This window comes from Hyperoodon ampullatus (assembly GCF_949752795.1).
Source record: "Hyperoodon ampullatus genome assembly, chromosome: 13".
Lineage (NCBI taxonomy): Eukaryota > Metazoa > Chordata > Mammalia > Artiodactyla > Ziphiidae > Hyperoodon > Hyperoodon ampullatus.
This window is the reverse complement of record NC_136926.1, coordinates 58,233,694-58,256,680: the sequence shown is the minus strand read 5'-3', so window position 1 is coordinate 58,256,680 and position 22,987 is coordinate 58,233,694. Positions and strand designations below refer to the sequence as shown.

Genomic DNA, 22,987 nt, shown 5'->3' with positions numbered 1-22,987 from the left:
CACTTCTTTTTGTTCTGGGGTTACTATAAAAATAACTTTTTAATATTTTAGTTTATGAAACTTTGAATGCTTTAAAATACATTAAAATGTAACCTCTCCCCAAATTATTCATTTCGAAGCAAAACAGTGTCTACCCAGCATTAAGGAATGTATCATCTGATAAAACTTACATTAGGGCTTCCCTGGTGGTGCAGTGGTTGAGAGTCCGCCTGCTGATGCAGGGGACGCGGGTTCGTGCCCTGGTCTGGGAAGATCCCACATGCCGTGGAGCGGCTGGGCCCGTGAGCCATGGCCGCTGAGCCTGCGCGTCCGGAGCCTGTGCTCCTCAACGGGAGAGGCCACAGCAGTGAGAGGCCCGCGTACCGCAAAAAAAAAAAAAAAAAAAAAAAAAAAAAAAAATTTACTATCCTAATCTACAGTTTTACTTCAGTGACTGAATTAAGCTTTGCCATATAAAAGGTAATCCGAAAGGAAGTAGATTGATTTCCCTCCATAATCTGACGTCAAATTTCTCTAACCAGCCTATATATATTACCTGCAAAGGCATGGCTTATCTCAGCTTCTGGATATTTTACTGGAATGTGTGCTTTTCTCCATTTGTATCCTATACAAATCCAACACATTCTTCATGACCCAGTCTAAGTTACTCTATCCATAAAGTAATTTGCACCTCCTTAGGTAAAAAGAGTATAGCCCTTTATCATTTTTTATTACCTCTAAGAAGATACAATGTTCTTCTCAAACAAACTTAAAAAAAAGCAGCCTCTACAAAATTAACATTTTCCTTATGATACGTTTCAGTTAACATAAAGACTGACTTCCTGATACTAAATATTTAAGAAACTTTCAAAAGATCATACTTTAAATAATGTTAAAAAGAAAATTATTCACATGAAGACAAGTTCTCATTATTTAAACATCTAAAGTAATGATCAATAGAGACTAAAAAAGTACTTATGGATAAAAAGGGAAGGTCTTATGTGCTTGGCTCTCTTTTGCATATATCAACTGAGAAATACAAATCAAACTGGTAAATAATAGTATATCCACAATCTATAGTAAAACTAAGTTTTGACAGGAAACAGATTTTTCTGAATCCCTGAGGATAGATTACAATGACATGAAAATACCTAGTTTATTTACTTATTTTCAAAGCATTTACTAGGTGCCTACTATGCACAGAGCTTTTTATACTCCTTTCTCTCATGTTCCAGAGAGTAAACAAGCACATATACTACTAAAATAATGAGCCACTCAAAAGAGATTTTAGAGGGCAGTAACTTACAGGAGTTTGGATTTTAGGGTGGAAAAAGTTTTTGAGATACATTATTTTCTTATCTCTAAAATTATGATTACAAACAACAGCTATATAAGCTAAATAAGGAAGGCATTCTTATTTCCTGGTGGTGAAATAAACAAACAAAACCATAATAGTTAGCCCACAAGGAATGTTTACTATGTGCTCAGTACCATACAAAATTCTACCATATTAAATCATTCAACCCTCACACCAGGAGAGAGTTCTATTATTATTTATGCATTGAGAAGAAGAGACTGAGACACAGATATATTAGATAACTTGATCGTTATACAATGGTGGAAGGGCAATTTAAACGCAAAGAATTTGACTTTAGAGTTTGACATATTAACTCCTATGTGACATTGTTCCCCAGAATTAAAAAAAGGGAAGTGAATCAATTGTACATAAAATTAAAGAATGATAAAGAAGATCAGGATAGGAGATGTATTGAAAGCAATGTGCATTTAGGATAAAAATGACTATTTTTCTTTGCTCTGAGCTTTCTGACAAAAGGCTCAAAGGGTATTACTCTGAAGTGCCACCACAGACAAAAAAAGCTACCACTCCTCTCACTATATAAATGGATAAACCCAGGTTAACAAGGCCATCTTTAGGACCTACAAAAAACTTTCCATTTACTACAGATACCCAGTTCCTACTTTTCTTTTGTGAATGTTTTTCAATTATTTACATATTAATTTTATGTTAATTATATCATAAAGTCTGTATACCATAAACGAACAGCACATTTTTCAGTTATACTGGTCCTTTTTTTCCCCCTCAAATTCTCAAAAATAAAAACAAAACAAAACTTTTTCCAAAGAGTTGAGATAAACTCAAGTCTAATTTCATTTGAGTCCTGCCACAATTGAATTACCCTGAATAAACTTCTTAATGCTTCCTCAAAGGACAGCAACTCTGAAAAAAATTCACTTTTTTTCCTATCCTGTATCACAGCTTAAATTTTGTAGTTTCTTGCCAAAATAATATATTAATGCATTAATAAGTGAAATATCATTCACCCCAAATATGCTTGTAGAAAACCATAACATTGACAAAGGAATTTCCAGACTTTTACATTTGTGATAGATACAGAACGCCCTCTGCTGCACAAGTTGAGGAAACTTCAACCAAGTTAAAAATATCCACAACCAATTAAAGCATGGGCAAAAAATTTCTGGGAAATCTGAAATCGAGACTTATATTTTGCAGTTTTGTACATTACCATTGTACAGATTTTGAAATTCTCTATAAGAGGTGAAACACTTTCCTCCACACATTCCTGAAGTTCTTAGTCTGACCCTTTTCTGTCTCATCTATATTTACAGGTGGAACAGTGTGTATTTAGGGTGAATCCCCAAAAGACCACAGTGAAATGAAATCTGGGTGTCTCCTTCCTCTCTGTTCCATCTCTCATACCAGGGAACTGGGCACTGACAAATCAGTAGTACTCTGATTACAATTCCAAACCATCTAAACCTGTCCAAGAAACACACACACACACACACACAAACCTGCCCAAGCTGGGAAATGAGAATAGAAGACAAAAGGTATTTTATTTTGAAGAATGGGAGAAATGCTATTTATCATTAATAAAAGCTCCATCAACACTGAGAGACTGGAGAGTTATATAAGAAAACCTAAAGTTCTAAGTTTTTAATATGTTATGGTCTGTGTTGAAGGCACAATGGATCCAAAATATACAATGGAAGATGCTTCATAATATTCAAGGCATTTTTAAGTACAAGCATTGAAATCTATTTCCTGCAATGAAACACCTTCAAAATTCATTTTAAATATGTAATAGTTGTCTAAACTATACAAAGTCAAATTATAACATATGTAATTAATATAACTCGAAACTGCTCTGAAATATGGACTGTTAGTAAAAAATGAGTAGACACACAAACATTTTAAAATAAATCATTAAAAACTTCTAGAAGTTGAGGAATGTTTTATATACTTCCATTTGTCTTGACATAATCGGTCTTTCCTTATACAATCCAATTTCATTCAAACTAAATCTAAAAATTTAAAACATTTATCCTAGTGAGGAAGATGTAAAATGCTTGTTGTATAAGTGGATGAAATTATTAAAGAGCAGTTAAGAAGAAATAACTCAAAGAAATCCTGTTTTAAAAGAAAGAGAATGTGCCTCTCATCTATAGCACATTTTTAGGTAAGCTTAAAACAAAATTTAGAGCACCCTCTAGTGGAAAACTGGTGACAAGAAGCTTAAAACCTGTTTTTGAAATTTTATAATTCAATTTCCATACAAGTATCTACGACCTGGGCCAAAAAAGTATATTAGGTAGACCTTTCTTTCCAAATCTTACTCTTAAATTATCCCCATCAATACACACAGACACACACAAGACAGAGCAGTTCTCAATGTCCAACAGAAAATGTTCTATTATTTATCAATTTCCAAAAGTAGAGACAAGTAAGATCTGTGAATATAACATTATAGATGTAATGTTACTCTACACATTAAAGAATTCCACTGTGGTTATAAAATGATTACAATATAAAAACAAATGGAATTATTTTGGTAGTCTGATTCTTGTGGCTAAAAGATTCAACTGAAAAAGAGAGCTAAGAAAACACAGGAAAACTTTTTCCAAATTATAATTTTTTCCAAACACAGCATAACGTTTTATAAATATATTTTGCTAAATTAGTAAATTTGGCAAGAACCTCCAATGCAATCTGATTATACTCCTTCAGGCTTTGGTAATTAAAGGGACTGCCTGGCATTGATACAGACACGGTTCCCACATGCAAATTTTACCAGATAATTTTTCACACTAATAACTTAAAACTAAATATATGAAATTCCAGACTACGTGAACTAACATTGTTACTATATTAATAATTAGTCAGGCTACACTCAATTTTGGTATCAAAATTTGGAGGAATACTAACAAACTACATAATGTCCTTACCTGAGAGACTATTTTAAGGGTACTTTAAAATCTATTTTCTGTGAAGGGCTGAAGAAACTTGGATTATTTGGCATATGAAGAAAAGGCTACACAGAAGAACAGAAATATTTATTCATTAATTCAACAACGATTTATCAAACATTTTAGCTAGGTATTGTTCAAGGCTCTGGAGGCACGGTGGCAAAGTGCATGGACAAGGTCCCTGCTCTCATGGAACCTACATCCGGAATGGGAGAGGATGATGATTAAGATGTCAACAAACTCCATGAGGGCTAGGATTTCTGTCTTGTTTATTTTGGTATCCCCAGCTCCTAGAACAATACCTAAAATATAGCAGGTGCTCAATAAAAATTTGTTGAATTATATTAAAAAAAGATACCTTCAGCTAGTGATAAGTGCTATAAAGAAAACAAAACAGAATAATAAATAGAGAGTAATGGAGAGGGGTGGGGTGGCAGGTATATAAATATTATTTGACTGGAGAGTTAGAAAAGGCTACTCTAAAAAGATGCCAGGGCTTCCCTGGTGGCGCAATGGTTGAGAGTCCACCTGCCGATGCAGGGGACGCGGGTTCGTGCCCCGGTCCGGGAAGATCCCACATGCCGCGGAGCGGCTGGGCCCTTGAGCCATGGCCGCTGGGCCTGCGCGTCCAGAGCCTGTGCTCCGCAACCAGAGAGGCCACAACAGTGAGAGGCCCACGTATCGGGAAAAAAAAAAAAAAAAAAAGATGCCATTCAATCTTAGACATACTAACCAAAGTCTTGAAAGATCTGAGAGAAGAGCTTCCCAGGAAGAAGAAACAACAAGGGCACTTGCCCAAGACAGGAGTGATTTTACATTCAGACATTCAAACCTGTTAGTGTAGGCAAGCCACAATGGCTACAGTAAAGAGTTCAGATTTTAATCATACAGTTTGGGCAAAAGAGATTGGTGGTTTCAAATGGGATCAAAGCAGTGGAAATGAAGAGGGGGTAACTTCATGATTTATTTTGGTGAGCAGTGGATACAGTTTGATAATAGATTCGATATGTAAGATGAAGCCAATACTGCAATTAAAAATGACTCCCAAGTCTGGGGCTTAAACAACTGAGTAGGTGATGTTACTATTTATTAAGATGGGGAAACCAAGTGAGGAGCAACTTATCAGGCAGGTAGTGGAGGAAGAAAACAACTTTTATGACTAGCTGTATATTTAGGATTTCAAGTAAACAGCTAATGAAATGGATTGAAACAGAGTAAGCTTGGAAGTTGCACAGAGATGGTGTTTAAAGCCATGGGGCCAAGGAGTTATTAGGAAGAAGGATGAGAATGATTACTCCACATAACTCCAAGGGGAAAAGGTAAAGAATTAAAGATAGAGGTTAATGTGAGTTTAGTGTTGTTTGATAAGAGAAAGAACATTTAAACATTCTAACTAGAGCTGTACAGTAAGAGACTGGACTGCTTGCATACATTATGGGCTTCCCACTAAAGGAGGCATTTCAAGAAGCAAGGGCTAGATGACCATCTGTAGGATTTCTACTAAAGCAGTTCTTATAAGGGATGGGAGTTTCCCTTACATGTCCTTCCAAGGTACCATATAAAGGGACATCAATTTAAATTCACTTATGCAACTTATTTTCTTATGAAGTAGATTCCAGGGCAAAAATCACTGGCATATAAAATGTATATCTGCTACTAGCCATTATTTGTTACCTGTTTTTGTCAGCAAAAGGTTATCCAGGTGCCTGTCTCCAACTCCAAGAATATATGTAATCACGCAATATCCAGCTGCAATAACAGTTCCAAAACAAAAGACAAAAGAATTGTGAAAAACACATGCAAACCAGGTTATACATACAACTGAATACAACAGCAGTTTGTGCTACTTTAATTTCAAATTGATTACTACTCTTTCTGACTTCTTACCTGAATTCTCAAATTAAATGTGTAATCTTTGACTCTATGAAGAGGTTATCACTTGAAACTCAAATTATTATTTGACAACAGAAAAAATATCCTGTAGAATTGTGTCAAATTATAAAAGTCACTTTAATCAAAAGTTAAATGAGGTTTCAGAAACCTTATTTATAACATGTGTCTATCGTCTCTCATTTCAAAGTAGATATATGTTAAGAATGACAGTGAAAAAAAAGTGTCTGCAGAAACACACATAATGAAGTCAACCATCCCACAACCATCTCATCTACACTATAACAAAAGTAAGTGTAGAATTAAAAAAAAAATCTTTAGAGAAACAATCTTGAAGTGCCAGCAGATAGAAAAACAAATGAATTCACGTGAGTGGTAAAGGCATGTATGAAGTTCACAGCATAATCCTCTAAATTAAGAAAAATTACATGAGCAGGACCAGGGGCAGAGTCACTGTCTCTACCTTTATTCTCTTTTTCTTTCTATTCTAAAGTCTGGAAACCTGGCACATGATGAAAGTGCTCAAAAAATTTAAGCAAACAACACCTGTTTGAAGCTTTTTTTCTGTTCTGTTTCTCGCATTAGTAACTTAAGAACAAATGCAACTTGCAAACACACATATGACTATGCCAGTATTTACAAACATGTTTATTTCAGACACTATGTAGAAAAAAGATCGGACCACCTGTTAATGACCAAATTAATCCTGTCTAAATTCGATTAATATTAAAGTTCATTTGATTCAGGTTCTGAAGGCCATTCTGGAAGTCCAAAAGTGACTTAAGCAATGACATCCATCATCAGATTAATCTTCAATTATAATTATAAACACAGTTACAATTTATTGAAGGCTAGGTTCTTAGCTAGGCACATTAAATTCATCATGTCTAACCCTTTTAATGATGTCAGTTAAGTATTATAACCATCCTTCAAAGGAAAAAACCTAAGGCTCCAGAAGTTAACAGGTCACTGGGCTGGGGTTTAAACCTAAGTTAGACTCTAACATCATTGCTTATGCCACTTTTGCACTGTACTCTGTGTAATTCCTCCTTCCCAAAGTGGCTATTTTGATGGATGCAACATTCCACAAGGTATTTAAGCTCAAGTATATTTGTTTAGAATAACTCACCATACCCTAATTCTAGATAAAATTATATATTATATATACTTCAAAATATATCCATATGTAGAGAATGAATGAAAGCATACTATCATTCAAAGAAATACTTCTAATCATATTACTGGTCTACTAATAATTTTCACTTAACTGTAACAAATCAGTTACAGTTGACTAAACAAATCAGTTATTCTCAAAATATAGTCTGTAGTGTGACAAGGACTACTAGTTTGCCAAGAACACAATAGCCTATGTACACTTCTTCCTTAAAAGAAGACCAAACTAAGATTTCTGGGGCAAGACTGTACCTACATAAAAGACTACATTTCCCAGCCTCACTTCAAGTTAGGCCTGTCCAGTAAGACGTAGGCAAATGTAGTTTTGTGGTGAGCATTTTTATAGAGGGAGCTGACCAAGAGAATCAGAGACCTTGGTTGACACTAACGTCCCTAAAGAGTTAAAACAACAACAGTAATGGCTTACATCTGGGCTTCTTACAACAAAGAAAATAACTGTTACGTGTATAAACCACTATAGTTAGATTATGTTAACTGATGCTGAATGAAACTGGTAGTTGGGCCACTGGGGGACTGGAGGATCATTTACATAAAGGATGAGCAAACACAGCTTGATGGCCCAAATTGGTCCCCCTCTGTTTTTATATTTTATAAAGAAAGTTTACTGGAACAGAGCCACGCCCATTTATTTCAATATTTCTTAAGCACTATAATGGCCTGGTTGAATGGTTGCAACAGAGACCACCTGGCCTGAAAAGTATAAATATATTTACTATCTGAAAGGCTTTAGGGAAAAATTGACTGACATCTGATCTAGGGCATTGCTACCCAAAATGTGATACACAGACTAGCAGTTTCACCACCACCTAGAATCTTGTTAAAAATGCAAACTCTTAAGCCTTCCTTCATTCCTAATGCATCAGAATCTCCAGGGGCAGTGTCCAGAGCTGATTGCTATATACATCAAAGTTTGAAAAGCCCTCTCTAGTGTTCTAATGCACCTAAGAATCCCCTGGGAATCCTGTATGCAGATTCTGAGCCAAACAGCAGGGAAAAGGCCTGAGAGTCTGTAATACAAACAAGTGCCCAGGTGAAGCTAACGCTGTTGGATTATACTTGTAGTAGCGCTGCTCTAAAACTGCTGCAAAATATGCAGTTCCACAAATGACTAAAGGCTCTCCACTGAAAAACTAGTAAGTGACTTAACTGAAGGATATTAAATCTGATATTGGTAAAGAGAACTGAGAACACATTAGAACTTAGCACACTGAGTTCTCTAATAAGGGATTCACTTAGAAATCTGGTTGCCACTTGTCAAGGTTACAAAACTCCTGATAATATGCATATGAAGCTAGCTGAAACTCCTGCAATTTTCACAAAGAACATCATTGTGTTATCAGTGCATCTTGAGTTGTCACATGGTACTAGTTACCTTATTAATTATAAATTATAATTAGTTTAATTTTTATCACTATTTACTTTGTTTCAAGTTGTTTAGCTATCTCTATGAAAGTAATGATTCACATACACAGCAACAGTATTTTTGACCTAAAATTTTCATGTAACTAGACATGTATGAATTATGCCTGTCTCTGCTGATAAAGCAAGATGTTTTTATAAACTACTCTTTATCATCAAATTTGGTTTTTCAGTAATATTTCATTGTTATTACTGGATTATTTTCCAATGGAAATGGAAAATGTATGAAAAAGAGCCTTTTACCCTGCCTCAGTGTGTTAAGGTCATAAATATGTTGGATGATCATTTCAATAAATGTTTTTTAAGTCAAGTGAGCATATGATCTTTCTCTTTCATATATATAAATGGTGGAGATGAGAGTTTGGGGTGTTTCAATAATTCAAATATCAACACTTAAAAGATAAAAGATTACGTCCTGAAAAAGGTATCTGAGGCAAGAGTAGGATGATCCTCAGAAATTTTGAGGATATAAACAATATTCAGAATGATTTGCGATGGCACAGAGTAGATCAGAAAAGTTTCAGGAAAACTGAAGTTATTTTTTTAACTGTAATGGAAACACTATACCTGTCCAAGAGAATCTTGTCAAAAGGATGCTATTCACTAGTATTTGGACTTCATGTGAGATACACAAACATCTTGAAATTGGTTTTATAAAACAACTTTGACTTAAAGCAAAATACAGAGAAATATAGACAACTAAACAATACTATCTCCCTTTACTAGTAAAGATATGAGTGTGAGAATAATCAGTGTTCCCACATTTACTTGCACAATATAGATTTGACACCCTGCATAATCCGGAAAAAATGTCACCATAACTAATCGCATTCTTCTTCTTACACTTTGCCAAAAACCTAAAACATTACTTTTTAAAATGAAAGTTATAATACATGCATCTATGTGATAATGCCCAACAATCAGATTCTAGTACAATGTTGCAACTTATTAAGCATTGAATCCTCTAACGAAAAATTCAAATAATGGCTTTCAACTTGCAACATTACCTGGAATGCTACCAAACTCACTGAAACATAAAAAATTATTTTGTAACACAGCAATATATATAGAAAACAGAAGGGTATGCAAAATAACATGGAGAAGGCCTACCATCAAATCAGTTATCAGGATATGAATAAATGTGAAATGCTTTTATTAGGAAGAATATCTAATTTGAAATTAACTGTCTAGGTACAACCTAAATGGCTATTTTTTTTTACATTAAAAAAGTCATATTTTCATTAGCTCATGGGAAAAAATGGAACATTACATAAAAGGCACAATACTATGACATTTAGCACATATTATAAAATATTGTTCCAGTACTTTTTTTAAGTGACCAAGGATTTCAAACTTTAGTCAATACTTATAGGTTGTGTGCATATATACTTCAAGTAGAAAAAGTTAACATTTCTGTATTAAATAGATTTACAAGGTAAAAAAATTTACAGTAACTATCGGGAAGTTAAGTAAAAAGACATGAGGTAATTGCTTGAGGCCATACAAAATATCTCTCAGGTAATAAAGTACTGAAAACTAGGTGTGGCAGATTAAAGATTCTTTAACATACTTTTCATTCAAGATGGGAACTATATCCTTTCCCCTTGAATCCAGGCAGGTTCTGTAACTCCTCTGACCAACAGAATATGACAGAAGTGACAAACTGCCAGCTTCCCAATCCAGGCCTTCAGAAACCAAAAGTTTCTGCTTCCTGTCTCTTAGAATATTTCCTCTTGAAACCCAGTTCTGAGAAACACAAGCCATAGGGAAGCCTTGTATGGTGGCCTTGATTGACAAGCCTTGCTGAAAAACAGTGTAAGCTGCCAGCCATGTGAGTGATCTATCAAGCCTTTAGAAGTATATCAATTTTTTCAGATCTTAGAAAACACAGATTTAATGGAGAAAAAAGTGAATGGAAGAGAAAAGGGAAAAAAGGACAGAAGAAAGGAAGTAAAGCAGGAAGGGAAAGAGGGACAGGAGAGAGAGATACAGAGTGAGTAAGAAAAGGGAAACATTTTCTCTCAGATGCTTCAATTTTTTTTAGTCTTAAAATCTAAATACACTGTATGTGATCATTTTTCAGAACAGTTACATGTAACACATGTAATGTTCCTTAGATTAAAATAAGAATTAAAACCACAAGGAATATTAATATACATACACACATTTTATTTCAGTATTTTAAAAGTTCCTAGGAATATTATATTTTCTTTATACTTCTCAGCCAAGAGTGTATCACGTACAAATTAGGGAATAAATTATGTAGTACAAAATAATATGGGGCTTCCTTGGTGGCGCAGTGGTTGAGAGTCCATCTGCCGATGCAGGGGACACGGGTTCGTGCCCCAGTCTGGGAAGATCCCACATGCCACGGAGCAGCTGGGCCAGTGAGCCGTGGCCACTGAGCCTGCACATCCGGAGCCTGTGCTCTGCGACGGGAGAGGCCACAACAGTGAGAGGCCCCCATACCGCAAAAAAAAAAAAAAAAAAAAAAAATATGGAATACTACCTCATGGGAGCATTGAGAAAAATAAAAAAAATGTCATCTATAAGAGAGCAATTTATAAGCCATAAAATGATAGGAAAGTTTAAATATAGTTGTTATATGTCTAGAAAAATCCTCTACTTGCTTCCCCAAGCTTGACTGCTTAAGTAGAAATATGGACATAAATATAATATTTATGTAAAACAGGAATAACATGATATATTCCATATACTATTCAGGGCTCAACTCTAGTGTCAACTCCTTTATTAACCCTCCCTTAAACAATCTAGTTATAAAAAAAATATCTCCTAAGAAAATAAAAAATAGTCCTCTAGAATATAAACTTCATGAGAATAGGCATAAGTGGTTGAAACATTTGAATTAATCCCTATGTCATGCCACTACTTACTTATTTCCAGAAAGGGACCGTAAGTACTAGTCTAAAATACCATGAGAGGCACCTCCTAACAGAACACTGTTATCTTAGCTCTAGAGATTTATCAAAAATATAATTATTCCTGACAGACTATTCCCACAGTCTACTTAATTGCTTACACAAACCCAGGGAAAATCAAGGGAAAAATTGCAGCCTCCAGGAAGAAATAACTTATAATTACAAAATAGTTAAGTGACTGCAAAGATGAATCTATGGATAAACCACCAGCCAGACTCATCAAGAAAAAAAGGGAAAAGACACAAATCAACAGAATTAGAAATGAAAAAGGAGAATAACTGACCCTGCAGAAATACAAAGAATCATGAGAGATTACTACAAGCAACTACATGCCAATGAAATTGACAACCTGGAAGAAATGGGCAAATTCTTAGAAAAGCACAACCTCCTGAGACAAAACCAGGAAGACAGAGAAAATATAAACAGACCAATAACAAGCACTGAAATTGAAACTGTGATTAAAAAGCTTCCAACAGGAATTCCCTGGTGGCGCAGTGGTTGAGAGTCCCCCTGCCAATGCAGGGGATGCAGGTTCGTGCCCTGATCTGGGAAGATCCCACATGCCGCGGAGCGGCTAGGCCCGTGAGCCATGGCCGCTGAGCCTGCACGTCCGGAGCCTGTGCTCCGCAATGGGAGAGGCCACAACAGTGAGAGGCCCGCGTACCACCAAAAAAAAAAAAAAAAAAAAAAAAAAAAAAAATCTTCCAACAAACAAAAGCCCAGGACCAGGTGGCTTCACAGGCAAATTCTATCAAACACTTAGAGAAGAGCTAACACCTATCCTTCTCAAACTCTTCCAAAATACAGCAGAAGGAGGAACACTCCCAAACTCGGAAGAACACTCCCAAACTCATTCTTCGAGGTAACCATAACCCTGATACCAAAACCAGACAAAGATGTCACAAAAAAAGAAAACTACAGACCAGTATCACTGATGACCATAGATGCAAGAATCTTCAACAAAATACTAGCAAACAGAATCCAAAGGCAGATTAAAAGGATCATACACCATGATCAAGTGGGGTTTATCCCAGGAATGCAAGGATTCTTCAATACATGCAAATCAATGTGATATACCATATTAACAAACTGAAGGATAAAAACCATATGATAACCTCAATAGATGCAGAAAAACTTGCAACAAATTTCAACACCCACATGTGATAAAAACTCTCCAGAAACTAGGGATAGAGGGAATTTACCTCAACATAATAAAGGCCATATATGACAAACCCATAGCCAACATCGTTCTCAATGGTGAAAAACTGAAACCATTTCCTCTAAAGTCCAGAAAAAGACAAGGATGCCCACCCTTACCACTAATATTCAACATAGTTTTGGAAGTTTTGGCCACAGCAATCACAGAAGAAAAAGAAATAAAAGGAATCCAAATTGGAAAAGAAGTAAAGCTGTCACTGTTTGCAGATGACATGATGCTATACATAGAGAATCCTAAAGATGGTACCAGAAAACTACCAGAGCTAATCAATAAATTTGGTAAAGTAGCAGGATACAAAATTAATGCACAGAAATCTCCTGTATTCTTATACACTAATGATGAAAAATCTGAAAGAGAAATTAAGGAAACACTTCCATTTACTACCGCAACAAAAAGAATAACATACCTAGGAATAAACTTACCTAAGGAGACAAAAGACCTGTATGCAGAAAACTATAAGACACTGATGAAAGAAATTAAAGATGATACAAACAGAAGGAGAGATATATCATATTCTTGGATTGGAAGAATCAACATTGTGAAAATGACTATACTACCCAAAGCAATGTACAGATTCAGTGCAATCCCTATCAAACTACCAATGGCATTTTTCACAGAACTAGAACAAAAAATTTCACAATTTGTATGGAAACACAAAAGATCCCGAATAGCCAAAGCAATCCAGAGAAAGAAAAACAGAGCCCAGAAATCAGGCTCCATGACTTCAAACTATACTACGAAGCTACAGTAATCAAGAGAGTATGGTACTGGCACAAAAACAGAAATATAGATCAATGGAACAGGATAGAAAGCCCAGAGATAAACCCACGTGCATATGGTCACCTTATCTTTGATAAAAGAGGCAAAAATATACAATGGAGAAAAGATAGCCTCTTCAATAAGTGGTGCTGGGAAAACTGGACAGCTAGAATACTTCCTAACACCATATACAAAAATAAACCCAAAATGGATTAAAGACCTACAGGTAAGGCCAGACACTATAAAACTCTTAGATGAAAACATAGGAAGAACACTCTATGACACAAATCACAGCAAGATCCTTTTTGACCCACCCCCTAGAGAAATGGAAATAAAAACAAAAATAAACAAATGGGACCTAATGAAACTTCAAAGCTTTTGCAAAGCAAAGGAAACCACGAACAAGACGAAAAGACAACCCTCAGAATGGGAGAAAATATTTGTAAACAAAGCAACTGACAAAGGATTAATCTCCAAAATACACAAGCAGCTCATGTAGCTCAATATCAAAACAACAAACAACCCAATCCAAAAATGGGCAGAAGATCTAAACAGACATTTCTCCAAAGAAGATATACAGACTGCCAACAAACACATGAAAGGATGCTCAACATCACTAATCATTAGAGAAATGCAAATCAAAACTACAATGAGGTATCACCTCACACCAGTCAGAATGGCCATCATGAAAAAATCTATAAACAATAAATGCTGGAGACGGTGTGGAGAAAAGGGAACCCTCTTGCACTGCTGGTGGGAATGTAAATTGATACAGACACTATGGAGAACAGTATGGAGGTTCCTTAAAATACTAAAAATAGAACTACCATATGACCCAGCAATCCCACTATGGGCATACACCCTGAGAAAACCATCATTCAAAATGAGTCCTGTACCACAATGTTCATTGTAGCACTATTTACAATAGCCAGGACATGGAAGCAACCTAGGTGTCCATTGACAGATGAAAGTATAAAGATGAGGCACATATATACAATGGAATATTACTCAGCCATAAAAAGAAATGAAATTGAGTTATTTGTAGTGAGGTGGATGGACCTAGAGTCTGTCATACAAAGTGAAGTAAGTCAGAAAGAGAAAAACAAATACCATACGCTAACACATATATATGGAATCAAAAAAAAAAAAAAAAGAAAGTTCTGATGAACCTAAAGGCAGGACAGGAAGAAAGACGCAGATGTAGAGAATGGACTTGAGGACACAGGGAAGGGTAAGGGTAAGCTGGGATGAAGTGAGAGAGTGTTCTGGACATATATACACTCTCAAATGTAAAATAGATAGCTAGTGGGAAGCAGAGACATAGCACAGGGAGATCAGCTCGGTGCTTTGTGACCACCTAGAGAGGTGGGATAGGGAGGATGGGAGGGAGATGCAAGAGGGAGGGGATATGGGGATATATGTATATATATAGCTGATTCATTTTGTTATACAGCAGAAACTAACACAACATTGTAAAGCAATTATACTCTAATAAAGATGTTAAAAAAAAGATGCATCTATAAAAGAGTAAACAGAATTTACACCTTATTCCTACTATTATGTCAAAACATTAATGACCTCTTTTTTCACATTTTCTATCTTTTAATCTTCTTATAGAGCATTTAAAACTGCTATGGTTTGAATGTTTGTGTCCCCTCAAAATTCACATGCTGAAATCCTAATGCCCAAGGTAGTGGTGTTAGGAGGTAGGAACTTCTAGAGGTGCTTAGCCCTCATGAATGGGATTAGCCCCCTATAAAAGATACCCCACAGAGCTCCCTAGCCCCTCCTAACAGGTGTAGATACAATAACAAGTCTTTGACCCAAAGAAGGCCCTCACCTGACCAGGCTGGCATCTTATCTCAGACTTCCAGCCTCCAGAACTGTGAGAAATAAATTTCTGTTGTTTGTTAGTCACCCAGTCTCTGGTATTTTGTTATTGTAGCCCAAATGGACTAGAAAAAAATCCTAACATGTTCTAAATGTGTATGAGTATGGTAGTATCAGGATAGCTTGTTTTTCTTTATTCCCATGTATCAATGAAACGTAGTAAGTTGAAAAACTTACCACAGCTTTTAACATAAGTATCCATAACTTCAGCACTGATCCCATTTGGCCCATTCTCACTTGGTGCATATTTTCTAAAAAAGTTCTGAAAAGATATTATTTACATGTTTATAAATTCAATACAATCCTTAAACAAATTAGGCATTTAAAAATTGTAAATAATGACAAAGAGGTGTCTGGTGTACAGCAGTCAGTAATTATAAAATGTGGACTTTAGGAAGCATATTCCTCAGGAATCAGTCTTATTACTATGCTTATAGGCTAAGACAAACAAACAAACAAACAAATAAATAAACAAAAGCCTGCTACTTCTATACCACAGGGGAAAACATTAAATAAACTTACTGCTATATCTCTATACTTAATTTGTTTCACCTTTCTCCTGAATGTAAACATGAGGGGTTTTTTGGGTATCATACATTCTCCTAAAAGTGAACATGAGTTTTAAAAATTACCTTTTAAGTATGGCCACTGAAACACTGTTACCATTAACAAACTCAATAAAGTTACATTCCAATTTTCAAAATAATTAGAATGCAATGCTAAGAATTTTCAGATTCAGAGGAAAGTGATAGAAAGATAAATATAAGAGATGCAGACTGAACCAAAGAATTATAGGGGCACGATAAATACACTAGAGCGTCCAAAGAGTCTGGAAACACTGGGGAAAATCGTGCATTTATTTATTTTTTTTCCCCAGATTACCAACTGGACCTATTCCCTTACATCTAGATGTTAAAGAAAAATACAAAGTGTATATTATTTGAAAATACAACTAACATACTATTAAAAAAGTAAGTTTATCCTACATTTTAAGCTTTTTGGAACACTTTCTAAGTTTGACAAAGAATCTATATCTAGAATATATACAGAACTCCTATAAATCAATAAGGAAAAGACAAACAACCCAACATGAAAATGGGCAAAAGATATGAACAAGCACTTCACAGAAGAAATAAATGGCTTACACATATTTTTAAATACTCAATCTTTCAGGTAATCAGGGAAATGCAAACTAAATAATAATAAATAGCAAAATTTAGAAGTTTGACAATACCAAGATTAGGCAAAGATGGGTAGCAATGAGAAACAGTTGTTTCCAAAAACAATTATTTTGGAAAACAATTTTTAATTATCTACCAAAGTTGAAGATGAGATAAGCTATGACTCAGCAAAATGATTTACACAGATCACACATGCAACTAAGAACCAGGACACAAACTGTCATTGGTTTTATTTTACAAAATCATAATTGCACAGAGCAACATAATAATTGATAATTTTATTAAACAATTAACTTCAGTTAGAACCTGTGTTAAAGCTCTGCATACATTTCCTGTCATCTTCAAAAAATTCTAGAGCTAGGTACTCTTCATCATTATCCAAATTTTACAGATATAAAAACTGAGACTTGAAGGGTATGTCAGGGGGTCCCCTAGACCTCTGACAGGTTTGATTTGTTAGGTGGGGCCACAGACTCAACTTACAATTGTACCATAAGCATTGTGTATTACAGTAAAAGTATACACAACAGGATCAGCGTGGGAAAAATACACAGGCAAAGCCTGTGAATCCCATGCGCAATCCTCCTTGCTGTCTTCTGTGAAGGCATACACTGAGCATACTTACTGGGGGCTGGTCATACAGGCACCCTCTACAGTCTATTTAGTTCAGTAACTACCAAAATTCTAGAAAGAAAGCAGGTTGTTTGCTATAAATCATATTATTTGTACAGTCTAGGTATGTGAACCACCCTTATCGGTTAAAAGCCAAGTTCTCACTGAAAGCCAAATACCAGCTAAAGGCTAACCTGCTTGCAAGGTTACTCAAAATATAGCTAGAAAGCTGCAGAGCCAAACTTCAAACTTAGGCAGTTTGATGTTTTGAGCGTGAGCTTTTAACCACTGAACATGACTGTATCCCAAACCAAACAACAGAATCAACCACCTGTTTTGCCAACAAATCAGAGTAGCGCTTTCTTGCAAATCTAAACTCCATACTGAATTACTGAGACACTCTAAACTGAGAAACAAAAAAACACACTACAGCAAATATCCTCTATCAAGCCTTTCACTGTATTATTTTTCATCTCAGGCATATAAATTTTTGTGTGAATTATATACATTTTTCTTAGGAAAAAGTAAAATTATATTTAAAAATTAACAAAATAAACTATTAAGATATAGTAAGAATTCTGCATTAAACACTAATTCACATATTTAAAATGTAAAAAAAAAAATCCAAAGATATACATGGCTTAGCCCCAGAAACAACTTGGCTTTTCTCATATTAAAGGAGAGAAATGACTTTGGAGGTGGGGATAAGGGTCTTAAAAAAATAATTGTGCAAAACATGTACAAGCAAAAATATCACTGTAGCACTGTTCTGACAAACAACAAAAATCGGAAATAATCAGAATGTTCACTGATGGCTAAATAAATTATAATATTTCCATACTTTGAAATATAATGCAACCATAAACTTTAACAAATTTAAAATTTGTTTGCCAGTTAATTCCTGATCTCCTATTATGTGTTAGGCCCATTTTAAGGAACTGAACATCTACCATGGAAGCATTTCTAACTGTTAGCATTATTTACTTCTCAGGAAAGGAAAACAACTTTAGGGAAGACGGGTGATAAAAAGAGACTGTCATTTCTAACTTTATATACTTTTTATAAAGATTGAAATTTTTATAATAAGAATATATTCATGAAATTTATAAATCTTTAAAATAGATACTGTACCTGAATGCTTCCTTCTGTATCAAGAACTTCAGCAACAGGAACTGACTGGATAAACTGCATGAAGCCTACATAGAAACAGATGCATTGTATTAAGCATAGCTATTGGTTAAGCAATAAAAATAAAGGTTCTGCTAAGAATAGTCTTCATTTGAAAATGTATACACTACAAACCTAATAGCTTAAATAGGTCTATAAACATTGTATTTAGTATACACTGGCATTTACATCATAGGAACTACAAGGAAACTTTAAAAAAAATTAAGCTGATAATCTGTATGCTTCTCTAGGCCAATTTCTATTATTATACACAAGGAACACGAAGTAATAGGCTAGGCTTCTTAAATCTGGAATAAAAATTTCTATCTATAGTATTATAACATATGTCAATTAAAATTATTCTGAATTTAAAATCATTTTAAGAAATCTGGAATTGTGGAATATCAATCACCTAACCCTAAAATTATAGTATATTCATTGGCTTTCTTTGTGTAATACTCCATCTTCTGCCATTCCCTGGAAATGATAATGAGAGGGAAGTATAAATCCCTTAAACTACCAAAAAGGAGGGAAAGAAGACAGTATACAGGAGAATAAGGAGAAAAAGTAAGTCTGGTAAGTCTAGGGACAACAAAAGAAGTATAAAACTACAAATCTGTGAAAAAAAAATCAAAGTTGAATGATGGAAACTATTTCAGGATCATAAACAACCATGATCTGGTTTTGGTAAGTCTTACATTATAATTATTCACATGCAAATTAGGAGACTGTATATTTCTTTAGAGTAAGAAATGTATCATTTATTCTTATATCATAAATACTGAACAGTCTGCATTAATGCACTTAACAGACGTTTACAGTTTTTCTACTATGTAGCAAGAACTTTGCCAGATAAGCAAAAATAGAGCCTTGACCCTGCTTTCAAAGATCTTACAAGCTTGCAAGTTTTATTGGGATAAAAACTATGAACAAAAGAGAATAGCATAGGGAGACATATATTACAACAGGGATCAGAGGACATCTGACATCTGAACCGTGTTTTGAAGGATAATAAAGATTAATTAGTAAAGCGGAAAGGATATTAAAAACAATGATCATACAAGACTGAAAAGATCATACTTTGAGAAAATGGAAGGTGGCTGGTGTGGCTAAAGCCTAAGAAGCAAGGGGGAGAGTGGCAAAAAAGTGGTGACAGAGATAGGTGCAGAAGTATGTCATACCATGCAAGAACTTGTAAACTAAGCTAAGGCTTTTGTCTTTGTCCCAAGAGCAAATGAAAGCTAAATAAATCAATCTATGTAGGATGGTAGAATATTTGCACTTTTAACAAGATCATTCTCAGAGAAAAATGAGAATAGGAACTAAACCATCAAAAAGATTTGGGAGTGGCCCGGAGAAGGGCAGAAAGCCTAAAATAAAACAGGAACTTGTTTCTTCAAGGTACCTAAGGGTAAGAAGCTCTAAGAGTAACAAGATTATAAAATTTACAATAGGCATTAGGCAAGCATTCCTAGGGAATCTTCTGCCCAACTTCCAGAGGTTACTCAATATCAAAAAGACTTAGATACATATTAAAAAAAATTAGTGGATAAGGCAACATCATCTGCTGAGTGGCTTGTATAAGCAGGGCACAGCCTCTCTGGGTTTTAGTAACTCTCAATAATGATTCCAGATACAGATCACCATGGAAGAAAACTACTGTAGTTTGTAGCTACTGAAAGTTTTGAATGCAAAGAAATATATCAGAAAGGTGCTAATTTTTCTTCCAAATATGTTGTTTAATGATTCCAAGAGGTATAAAAGGAAGGAAGGACAGAAGGAAGAAAGGGAGGGACGGAGGGAGGGAGGGAGGGAGGGAGGGAGAGACGGAAGGTAGGCCAGCACTCAGGAAGGCCCAAGTGGTCTTCAGTGTGACAAATGAGTTCAACCTCTAACATTCTTAACAATTTTCAATTAAAAAAGGAAAAGTATACTCATTGGACACTGAAATAAATAATCATGTTATAAAATAAACTTACCATGTTTTGTACTAGTGGCTAATACTTTATAGGGCGTCAACTTCAAATCCAGATTTTCTTTTCGTAGCAGCTTAAGACCAAAAGTTATATTAACCAAATGAAAAGAATATTATAAAATAGTTTTGCACACAAGTACTATAGCAGTTTAATACACAGAGATTTAGAAGGTAAACCTAAATTAAGGCTTAATTAAATCAATTAGTTAATTTAACTTTGATCATCAAAATAAATGTATTAAGCACTTTACATGGTGGTATGTCAAATTTTTTTATCTTTTTCTAAATCACTGTCAGTTTTTGATGAACAGAAGGGTTCCTCCTAAGGATTTATGCGGGCCTTATTGGCCACAAAGTATTTTAGAACTCAGAAGAAGGAAATGAGGACAAATATTTTCCTTTATAAGCCAGGGACAGAAACAGGATTTTAAAAAGAAGAAAATTTAATTGACTAAGAGGAAGAAAATTACTAAATTTAACACTGAAAGAACTTAACTGGGAAAAAAGTTTTTATAAAAAGGAACACATGCAGTTTCATTTCATACTAATCATAAGAGCCATCCTGCAATGTACAAAAACAACTAACTTTGCTCAAGATCAAGTGGAGATTGTTCAGCTTTCTAGGACTGCATCTGAATGTTACAAACAATTCTGTCCATGCATAGCATATCCACTAAATCATCAAGTTCTAAAATGAAAAAATGTTCCCTACCAACATAAGGTTATGTTCACCTTGTCCATGAGTGAAATGATTTGGAGAATAAGTTGATCTTGGCGTAAATCATCCCCATGCTTAAATATAACTGGATATTTGCCTCCATCTTCTGTCTTAAAGAATAACTGTGCAGGCATAAGGGCACTCTGGAAATAAAAATATTATTTTCAAATTATATGAGATGGAAATGTGGGGAAATTTATAATAATCTAAAGAAAAAAATGAGTCTAAAAAAGAAAACAAATAATAATAACCTTAATTTATACAGGCCATGAGAAATAATAGCACAAAAAGTATCAGACAGAGGGATGAAAAGACGTGTGACAAAGCAAATACAGTAAAATGTTAATAACAGGATAGAAGTAGTGGGTATACAGTTGTTTACTGTGAAAGTCAACTTTGCTGTATGTTTGAAAACTTTCGTATAAAATGTTGGGGGAAAAGGCAACAAAAATGCTTCAAAGAATATATGTTTAGAACCTACAACCTCTACTGGACTGAAACTCCAAACTTTAAATTATCTTAAATTTGTAGTATCCTTTTATCACCTCAGGCAAAAATATATTTTATAAATTACCTTGTACCCTAGCTCACAAAAGCTCAAGAAGAACTGGAAGTGATCTTCCTAAAGATAAATGATAAGCAAGAAGTTCTTTGTTGCAATTTCCCTTTTCAGATTCGGATCTGATTCTGAAATTTAGATTTCATCTGAAATCTAATGCAAGCAGCTGACAATCTCTCAGGGTAACTAAGCACTAATCCCAGTGCCTTAAGGGGTGCACTCCCCATGGAGATAGCTTTCATTCTTAAGCTAAGGTCTACAAAATACTGTGTAAAAATACTGAAAACTAGGTGCATAACCTTTTCAGCTCTAAGGAGTTCATAAAAAGACGACAGGAATTCACGGATTCCCCTACAACTCTGTGCAGACATTTCAGTGTATGTACAAGCATATGGGTAACATTCTAAAGTATCCAATCCATCACTTTCATTGAACCCTTAAAGGCATTCATGACTCAAAAATGGTTAAGAATTATAATGCTAGAGTTATGTAGTAAATGCTCTAGAACCATTAATTGTTAACTGCAATTCAGAATTTTTAAGAATGTCCACATACTTACTAATAAGGGCTGGAAGAAAAAAATCAGGACTGAATATTAGGATTAAAAAGATGTCCCATGATATTTTATTGACCATCTACTTTGTGTACATAAGACATAATTATAAAATTATATTATTAAGGTAAAAATGATCCAGAATACACCTAACAATAATGATAGATTCTTATGCCCCACTCTTACAACTCCTGCTCTATGCCTTAGATATTCTTTTTCATCCTGTTTGCAAAAAAATAATAAAACTCCTTTTATGATTCACTGGTTTTGATTAGTCGTAAGGGAATGAGAATATTAGAAGCAGGTCTTATTTGGGAGTTCTAGCATGAACTAAGAAATACTTGCATTTTCTCTCCTGTACCAGCATTTTTCAAATTGCAGGATATAATTCAATAATGAGTTTTAAAACCAATTAAATAGGTTGCAAACAACATTTAAAAATTAATGCAATAGAATAGTTTTTAAAAGAATAGAAACTATTAGAATCCGTAATATGCAGTAAGGTTAAGTACTGCTTTATGAAACTTACGTTGCAGTTGTGTGAGCTGGGCTGCCATGGGCTGCCTTTAAACACACCCTTAAAAAAATCAACTATTTTTTACTGTTACCACACCCCTTTTCATATATCCAAGTTTGTTGATCTATG

At 34.7% G+C, this 22,987-nt stretch overlaps 1 protein-coding gene across 1 annotated transcript in view; it reads right to left on the bottom strand.

Moving 5' to 3' along the window:
* PIK3C3 (phosphatidylinositol 3-kinase catalytic subunit type 3) overlaps nucleotides 1-22,987 on the bottom strand; it is a 144,652-nt gene that overhangs the window by 26,822 nt on the left and 94,843 nt on the right. The window contains exons 17-21 of the mRNA XM_079717252.1: nucleotides 21,244-21,372; nucleotides 20,516-20,585; nucleotides 18,501-18,565; nucleotides 15,754-15,838; nucleotides 5,941-6,015 (exon numbers count right to left, since the gene is read on the bottom strand). Coding sequence (XP_079573378.1) covers nucleotides 5,941-6,015; nucleotides 15,754-15,838; nucleotides 18,501-18,565; nucleotides 20,516-20,585; nucleotides 21,244-21,372 — 424 coding nt within the window. The remainder of the gene's footprint in view (nucleotides 1-5,940; nucleotides 6,016-15,753; nucleotides 15,839-18,500; nucleotides 18,566-20,515; nucleotides 20,586-21,243; nucleotides 21,373-22,987) is intronic.